The sequence below is a fragment of the Orycteropus afer genome, unplaced genomic scaffold (assembly GCF_000298275.1).
Source record: "Orycteropus afer afer isolate SDZICR_OR568_19922 unplaced genomic scaffold, OryAfe1.0 scaffold01132, whole genome shotgun sequence".
Classification (NCBI taxonomy): Eukaryota; Metazoa; Chordata; class Mammalia; order Tubulidentata; family Orycteropodidae; genus Orycteropus; species Orycteropus afer.
In genome coordinates, this window is record NW_006922719.1 from 81,861 (window position 1) to 90,978 (window position 9,118).

At 51.1% G+C, this 9,118-nt stretch overlaps 1 protein-coding gene across 1 annotated transcript in view; it reads left to right on the forward strand.

Annotated features, from left to right (window-relative positions):
* RBM10 (RNA binding motif protein 10) overlaps positions 1-9,118 on the forward strand; it is a 28,440-nt gene that overhangs the window by 16,233 nt on the left and 3,089 nt on the right. Inside the window, exons 6-17 of the mRNA XM_007958791.2 lie at positions 1,020-1,093; positions 2,561-2,647; positions 5,155-5,215; positions 5,360-5,536; positions 5,841-6,001; positions 6,193-6,290; positions 6,393-6,480; positions 7,148-7,334; positions 7,440-7,582; positions 7,702-7,819; positions 7,917-8,008; positions 8,119-8,283. Of these exons, the coding sequence (XP_007956982.1) occupies positions 1,020-1,093; positions 2,561-2,647; positions 5,155-5,215; positions 5,360-5,536; positions 5,841-6,001; positions 6,193-6,290; positions 6,393-6,480; positions 7,148-7,334; positions 7,440-7,582; positions 7,702-7,819; positions 7,917-8,008; positions 8,119-8,283 (1,451 nt within the window). The remainder of the gene's footprint in view (positions 1-1,019; positions 1,094-2,560; positions 2,648-5,154; positions 5,216-5,359; positions 5,537-5,840; positions 6,002-6,192; positions 6,291-6,392; positions 6,481-7,147; positions 7,335-7,439; positions 7,583-7,701; positions 7,820-7,916; positions 8,009-8,118; positions 8,284-9,118) is intronic.

The following is a 9,118-nucleotide window of genomic DNA, read 5'->3' on the forward strand; positions in this document are numbered from 1 at the left end:
TATCTCCATTTCTTTCTCATTATACCACTCCATCCTCCTGTGCATCCTGTAATTTTTCTCTTGAAGATCAAGCATGCCTCCTACATCCCACCACATCTAAGCTCTCCCTGTGCCTCTAAAGGAGGAGATGTTTCCTGAGGCCTCAAACCCTGAATCACTTTCCCAACCCTAGTCAGGCCTAGAATCTCTTGGTGGCATATAGATCTAGCTCTGCTTCACCCCAGCTAGACCTCATCCTGGCAGAGATTCTAGGTCTCCCTTCCCCCAAGGAGGTTTCTTAACTTCAGTCCCCTCTATGGCCATGGGACCTTCACCCAGGCACCACTAATTCTTTCTCTAAGATCTTCCTGACTACTCCTGGCCCCCATTCTCCCCCTGCCCTGAAGGACCTGGACTGTTTGTGGTTGTAATTTCCCCAACTTGGCTCTGAGGTTGCTCCCTGGCAAGGCCCACTTCCTGTGTGTTGTGGGAAGGTTGAGATTAGGTTGTGCCCTCAACTCTTCCCAGTTCTTCATGGTCCTGGAGCCTTACTAGCCTCACATAGACCACCTCCTCTTTTGCTTCTTTGATTAAATGCCTATTATAGGGCCCCTCCTGGTCGCCCCTGGCCTTGTGTGGGCCCCACCCTTGGAGACAGATCTGTATTTGTAGCCTTTCCCTCCCAATTTCTCTCTATCACTGTCACCCCAGGTATGTCTGCCTGAGCTCCCTTTCTCTGTCTTTCTTCTCAGTTGGTATGTGTGTATCTCCCTCCACCCACATTCCAGCCTCTCTACTACTCTGTTTTCTTCTCTCCTCCCCTCTTCCCTCTTTCCTGCCTCTCCCAGTCATCTACCTTGCCTCCCACCTCCCTAGTCTTTTTCTCTCTGATTGAGTCTCTCTCTTCCTTTCTTCCTTTTTCCTCTTTCCCCTTCCCTTTCTGCCCCCGGTCCTCTCCCCTCGGGTCCCGCCCCCGGGAACGCCGTGTGTCCAAAGCTGTTGACTAACCCACTGCGTCTGTATCTGAATGCTGTCTCCAGGTCAGAGCCGGGGCTTCGCCTTCGTCGAGTTTAGTCACTTGCAGGACGCTACACGATGGATGGAAGCCAATCAGGTTGCTTTGCCGCACTTGAACCCCCCCCCAAACAAATACTACTTTGTAATCGAGCGCTCCCCATCGCCTGGTTCTTATGGACACAGTTCCCTGCCCTGTGGCCCCGTGTCCCATCCCCCCCAGCCCCTTTCTCTTTCCCCCTTCCTGACCCTCACTATCTCCTCTTCCTACCTCTCGCTACCCCACTGGGCTTCCCATCAAGAACCCATGTTCACCATTGGCCCTTCCTACCACCAGGCACTAGCTCTGCCCCTCTACTTCTCCTGGCCAAACCTTCAGAGAAAGAACTGCCAGGGTAGGTTCTTTCACCTAGGTTCCCACTCCCCAGGGAGTGAGGTCTGTTCAGCCTGGGGCCTAGGTGGGGTGTGTCCTAGGGGGACCACCCTGCTCTGGGATTAGCCAGAGCCAGAACTTCATTCCACTCTCAAGCACTGCTGGAAGTCCAGCTACTGGGGATCTTAAGTATTGGCACACTGACTAGCAAGCTCCATTTTGTTAGCTCTCTCCCTGCATGTAAATTCAGCCTTTTGATTTTCACGCAAGAGGACAGCACTGCTCTGTCGATCTAAAGCACCGGTCAAGTGTGATAGTGTTTTGTTCATGCCTCGGGCTCATTTCAGTTACCCCTATTCCTGCACCACACCTACCCACCCACAGGAGCCACCACCTCAGGCAAGCCCATGTCTTCTCAGCCAGGAACTATGCACAGCCAGCAAAGAAGGGAACCTACTCTCCCAGTCCAGCACAGAATCTACCCAGCAGCTTTGGGACCTTCAGAGACCCAAGGATCTGCTCTGGCCACCCATCCTCAGCCAAGATCACTGGTGTAGGGCACTGAAGAAAACCTTCGGGGAAGGAAGGATTTGGGGAGGGCAAGGGCAGAAGGGACAAATGTGTTGAAATGGGGGAGTCCCAGCAGGAACAACCCTGGGCCATCTCTGTGGGGTCAGTAGGCTAGTGAGATGGGCCCAGGACCCAGCCATCCATGGGAAGACAGCCTTATGACAGGAACTTCTGTCTTTCAAATATGGCTCTTTCTTTTTCCCCTCCAGCATTAGCGCGGGTGCGCTCTCTCTCTTTCTCTCTCCCTCCTTCCCCATCCCCTCATCCCCAAGTGTAGCCTGTGTAGTTCTGGCCCTGGGTGTGGCCTGGTAGTGTCAGGGCCAAGTGGGGATTTTCCCCACTGTCTGGCAAGCATCGGTTAGCTGAGCACTGTGTGCCTGGTGGTGTGTGTTCACATGTGTGCGACCGTGTGCCCGGAAAAGCAGCAAACAGCTGCGCCCGAGAGCTGTGGCGCTTTCCCTCCCTCCTTCCCTTCCTTCTTCCCTCCGTCCGTTCTCCAACCTCCCTCCGTTCCCTGTCCCTCATCCATCCAGCTGAAGGGCTCGCTCACTCTCTTCTCCTGTGCTGAAACGGTGCGTGGGGCACTGCTGCCTGGGCCTCACTGTGGTCTGCTTTTTCCCACAGCACTCCCTCAACATCCTGGGCCAGAAGGTGTCCATGCACTACAGCGACCCCAAGCCCAAGATCAATGAGGACTGGCTATGTAATAAGGTACAAGGTTCTAGGAACGGCACTTAACCATGGATAGAGACATCAGCAATGGTGACGGCAGCATTTCTGTCTATCTGGAGCCTATGAGGGGTGTGGGTGTTGAGGACTGGCTCATCTTACGTACTATAGTTCCTGACCATCCACCCATCCACAAATGTGTGCTGAGCTTTCACTTTTAGTGCCAGGCTCTCTCCCTTCATGAAACACAAATCTTGCCTGGAGTCCCAGCAGACCTTTTTTTAAAAAAACCTTTTTATTGTGATTTAGGTAAAAGTTTATAGAGCAAATTGGTTTTCTATTCAATAGTTCATACACATTTTCTTTCGTGACATTGATTGTGTTCCTCACAATGTAACAGCTCTCTTTCTACTTTTTCCCTGTATTTACCATTTCCATTTGTCCTTTTTTCCTATCTCTTCCTGCCTTCTGAGCTTTATCCCTGGGCATATGCTTCCCTCTTGATCTCATATGGTTGAATATTCTAAGGAGTACAGACCTCCCTGGTTTTGTTGTTCACCCTATAGAGCTGTCTATTGTTTGGCTGAAAGTTGAGCCACGGGAGTGAGTCCCAGTAGACTTCAAACAAATATTTATATAAGTGACTAATTAGTGACAACGCAACATAAACATAGTGTATAAAATGTGAACTCCAGAGCCATCTGGCTGAGATTAGAATATCCCAGATCTGCCTTGATTTTTATCAGCTTACTTAACCTCTCCTTGCCTCAATTTCTCCATTTCTAAGATGGAAATAATAATTATACCTCTCCCAAAAGGTGGTTGAGGGGATTAAAATGTGTTGATGTATGGGTAAATCTTAGAATAGCACCTGGCTCATAATTGACACTGTTACTGTGAAGGAAAGCACAAAGAGTCTGTTTTAAGTGAACCAGTCTAGGCCACTCTGACAAAGCCACATGAAAGCCAAGACCCAAAGGGTATGGTTGTAGGTCCATATTATATAGGAGGAAGCTGAGGCTCAGAGGGGTGGGACTATGGGTGAGAGTTTAGCTATGACTTGTTTCTGATCATAGTGGCCACGGCTTTCACAGTGGGTTTAGATCTACCCTTGGGGGCACCCCTAGGGGCCAGCCTCAAAACCAACCTAGAGCCAACCTTGTGATTTCACAGTCCTATCTCCGGTAGCCATCTATCATCATCCCTGAAACCTACAAGGAAGAGGGAGGGTTATTGAGGCCCTGACCCGCTCCTCAGGAAGTGTGGTATGCCTAGTAAGGGGAAGAAGAAAAATTATACCAGAAGGCAGATTTCACGGTCTCTGGAGAACTAGGAGAAAATAGCAGAATCCCATCCCTCCTAATCCCATCCCTCCTATATTTTCAGATATACCTTGAAACCAAGGACTTAACCTTCAACTCCTTCCCCTTCTTTATCCCCCACAATCTGTTGGTCATCGGGTCCTGTCACTTCCATCCCAGAAATGGCACTTTTCCTTCCTTGCTATTTCTGCTACTCATGCCAATCCTCACATCCTCTCACCCAGACAGTCACAACAGACCCCTCTCTGGTATGCTGGCCTCCTGCCTCTTTTTCCTGTCCTTTTTTCACTGTAAAAACCAGCTCTGAGCATGACCTGCCAACTCTAAGCTTAGGCATGATGATCCTCTGTAATCTACCATCATCTTCCCTCTCTAGTCTCAGCTTTTACCTTTCTCCTTATTCTCCTATACCAGCTTTGGAAAATCTATTGTTCCCTCTGCTGAGAATCCCTTCCCAGCAAAAAAAAAAAAAAAAGGTAGACAACTTTTAGGCATCCCAAATCAAATGTCCCTGCTTCTATGTAGCCGTCTCTGACTGTCCCCAGCTGAGTGGGCCACATCCCTTTCCCCTCCCAGAGCCTTCTGTTGATGGACAATCCATACAGACTTACTTGTCTCTCTTGAGGCTATATTTGCCTCCCTGCTGTTAGCCATAAGGCCAGAGGCCATATCCTTGATGTGTGGGGCAGGGCCTGGCACAGGATCAGTAGTTGGTGCCTGACTATGGAACAGAGATGAAAGTGTGGTAGAAGCTCAGCGATCTCCAGAGGCTGGACTATCCAAGGAATATTGCTCAAGAGCATCAGAATCCAACTCAGCCCTGGAGATGCTGGGGCAGGGCTGTGGATGTTTGGAAAGAGAGAGGCTACCAGTTCTAGGGACAAAAACATTGGTTTCTGAACAGGAAAGCAAATTTTGGCAAGAGCAGACCTACTAAAGGGATTGAGGGAGTTGGTACCCTGTGAGGAGGGAAAAAGAGCCAGCTATTGTAATGGGGGTGGGGGAGCTGTGGATTCCTGATTTGAGGGTGTGATACTGGGGACAAATTTAAGATCATGTAAAGAAGAAATTTACAAAACTGAAAATGGCAGCAAAAGTCCCAGAGCCCTCTACCATCCATTGCCCTGGAACCCCCTTCCTGGAACGTTGTGGGGGTCTCTAGATCCAAGTTTGAAGAGTATACTGGAAAGCCCTTCCCTCTCTTATGACCTCACCTATGCCTCATAGTGTGGAGTCCAGAACTTCAAACGACGTGAGAAGTGCTTCAAATGTGGTGTGCCCAAGTCAGGTGAGACCCTCCTAATTTCAGCTTCATTTTAGTGGCTGGGAGAAGGGTGAGGGGCCAATGCTCAGGGTTTGGTATGGGTACGAGGGTGACTAGCCATGGAGTCTCCCCCTTTGTCACCTGCCTATCCTTTACATCCCTTGACAGAGGCAGAACAGAAGCTGCCCCTCGGCACAAGGCTGGATCAGCAGACGCTGCCACTGGGTGGACGGGAGCTAAGCCAAGGTCTGCTCCCTTTGCCGCAGCCCTATCAGGCCCAGGGAGTGCTGGCCTCGCAAGCCCTGTCACAGGGCTCAGAGCCAAGCTCGGAGAATGCCAACGACAGTGAGTCAGTTATTCTGCCTTTCTCTGCCCTAGAGTGTCTGTACTGGGCTCTCCAAAGCCAGAGAAATGGTAGTGACCGGGATCAGTCAGTCCTCACAGAGGTCTTCACCTGGTAGGAGGACAGAAATGTGATGTAGGGAGATTAGAAGGAGAAACACTGCTTGATCTGACTTTGAGGAGGGGTGTTACCAGTAGATGAGCACATGAGCTGAGATTTAGACTCGTAAGCAGAGTTTATCCAGGGAAGGGTGGGTCTGGAGAAGAATATCAGGGGTGCCCCCTAATGCTGAGCCCCTTCCTACAGCTATCATTTTGCGCAACCTGAACCCACATAGCACCATGGACTCCATCCTGGGGGCCCTGGCACCCTATGCGGTGCTATCCTCCTCCAATGTACGTGTCATCAAGGACAAACAGACTCAATTGAACCGTGGCTTCGCCTTCATCCAGCTCTCCACCATCGTGGTGAGGGCGGCACAAGGGGGGGCCGGGCAGCCAGGGTCCCGGCCCCCAGGGTGGCTGGGAGGGTCCTCTGGGGTAGGGAGAAACCCTTGCCCCAGTCCCCCACCGCGGCCCTAAGCCTGGATATAGGGCAATGGAGCCGGGGGCCTCCCCGGGCCTGACCTTTCTGCCCCTGCCTATCCTCCTCCCCACAGGAGGCAGCCCAACTGCTGCAGATACTGCAGGCCCTGCACCCACCACTCACCATTGACGGGAAGACCATCAACGTTGAGTTTGCCAAGGGTTCTAAGAGGTCAGGGCCCCACCTGTGTCCCTTCCTAGCTTGACCCTCAAGCTTGGGGCCTCCCACCTCAAGGCCTCCCACCTCACTCGCAGTCTCTAACATCCTCCCCAGGGACATGGCCTCCAACGAAGGCAGTCGCATCAATGCTGCCTCTGTGGCCAGCACTGCCATTGCTGCAGCCCAGTGGGCCATCTCACAGGTACTCAGACTTCTCTTCACCCCCCAGCATCCTGATACCTGGGCATCCTCAACCCTCCTGCACTCTCTACAAACAGAAGGGCTGGCTTGCTATCTGTGGACCCAAAACGTTCTTAGAGTGGCTGGCATGGGCTTTGGGGACCCACTCCAGGCTGTGGGCCCCCACTACATTCCTCTGAGCTCCCTAGGCCTCCTGACACATTCCCACTCCAATCTAGCTCCCTTCCTAGTCACCACCTCCCAGGGTTTTATTTCCAGTACCATCAATGGCTGTTTTTCGTTTGGTGTTTGTTTTGTTTTGTTTTGTTTTAATTTGAGTTGTTAAAATTTCTTTAATAAAAGGAAATGTATGAATGTTTGAAGGAAAAGTGAGGAAGAGAAAACAGAAGTAGGAGAGGCTGGTATCTTGTTTGGCCTGATACCCAGCACATATGGCGCACACACACAAATCAGTATCAGCCCTGGGAGCATTTTGGTGTGTGTCTTTTTATCAGACTTGCTTTTGCCAGTGCCCTGTTGTGCTTTGCCTGGGCAGTCTGAGGGCTGCATGTTTTTCTGTCAGGTAGACAGACCCTGACATCACTGTGGGACTGTTGCTTGTTATCAGGTTCCTTATTCCTCCTGTTCACCTTCTTGTTCTAATGAGCCCCTCCCACCTGCTCCCCCAGGCCTCCCAGGGTGGGGAGGGTGCCTGGGCCACCCCCGAGGAGCCATCGGTCGACTACAGCTACTACCAACAGGATGAGAGCTATGGCTGCAGCCAGGGCACAGAGTCCTCCCTCTATGCCCATGGCTACCTCAAGGGCACCAAGGGCCCCAGCATCACTGGAACCAAAGGGGACCCAGCTGGAACAGGTGAGCCCCCCCCAGCATCTCCTCCCAAACCCATGGTAGGGGCCAGCAGGCATAGTGTTCTGGGCCCTGTCATTCACAAGCATTCTCCTTCTATCACTCTTAAAGGTCCTGAGGCCTCCCTAGAACCTGGGGCAGACTCTGTGTCACTGCAGGCTTTCTCCCGCACCCAGCCTGGTGCTGCCCCTGGCATCTACCAACAATCTGCTGCTGAAGCAAGCAGCAGCCAGGGTACTGCTTCCAACAGCCAGGTGAGTGAGCTCTAGGGGTATCCTGGGTAGGCAGGAGGGCAGGCAGGATGTATCCTGGGTGAGCAAGTGTGGCATTGGCAGACACTGAGCCCTGTTCCTCTGTCTGGCCCCACGACCAGTCATACACCATCATGTCACCTGCTGTGCTCAAATCTGAGCTCCAGAGCCCCACCCATTCCAGCTCTACCCTACCACCGGCCACCAGCCCCACTGCCCAGGAGTCCTACAGCCAATACCGTGAGTAGCCATGGCCTGTGGAAAGGGGGTGGGGAGTTTTTAACAAAGCGGGAGGAATATGATGCCACACACACACACACTTTTCTTTATCCTCCAGCTGTCCCTGACGTCTCTACCTACCAATATGATGAGACATCTGGTTACTACTATGACCCCCAAACTGGCCTCTACTATGACCCAAACTCCCAGGTAATAGGGCAGCCGAGGGAGTGGGTAGGGTGGGTTTGAATTGGATGGCAGCTGGCCTTGCAACTCCCCCTTCTCACCTTCCCTCATGCTTCCTTTTTTCCCATTCCCAGTATTACTACAATGCTCAGAGTCAGCAGTACCTGTACTGGGATGGGGAAAGGCGGACCTATGTGCCTGCTTTGGAGCAGTCAGCTGATGGGCATAAGGAGACAGGGGCACCCTCGAAGGAGGGCAAAGAAAAGAAAGAAAAGCACAAGACCAAGACAGCCCAACAGGTAAACACTGTGAAGGTTCAGCAGTCACTGGCTGGCTGTTGGGTATCTTCCAGTCACTACATTCTGTTACCTGTTGCCTTTGATTGCTGAGGGAGGTGGGATGGTGAATGAATGCACAAATGGGCAATTATTGTGGTCAAGAGAGAAGATTCCTGGCTTAGTTCTGTTCTTTTGCTGTGTGACTTGAACCAGAATTGTCTCCTCAGTACATGACAGGGCTACCATCTTCCCTGTGATGGCCTGTGCCATCCATGTGAGCCCTGTCAGCTTTCCTCTGTTCCCTAGTAAGAACCCTCACACAATGCTAGTGGGAGTGTGAACTGATTTGGTTGTGCCTGAAGCCAGGCTGGCCCTGCCTATGAAAATTAATCAGCGTGCATACTCCTTTGGACTCAGAAACCCCATTCGTGTGTGTGTGTGTCTGTGTGTCTGTGTGTCTGTATCTCAGAGGAATTCTCACAGGCCTGTAGTGAGTGGAAAGGAGACTAGCCATTCCATTGTTTTGTGGTAGCATGCAGCTAAAGGGAGCTTCTGTCTTTGGAGAAAGAGAATGACAGTTTAGATGCAGCATTTAGAGGCAAACACTAAGTGTTCTCTCAGCAACCTGTTTAATTCTAAAAATGGTGTTGGGGTGGGCGAGGGTAATAAACAATATGGAACATAGTATGATGATTGTGTGTAAATTAAAATTACAGGTGAAAACAATCCTATATTTTTATTACTTTTTTTTTTAACTGTGATTTGGATGAAAATTTACAGAGCAGATTCACTTTCCATACAGCAGTTCACATACACTTTGTCTCATGACATTGACCACAATTTACCACAATGCAAC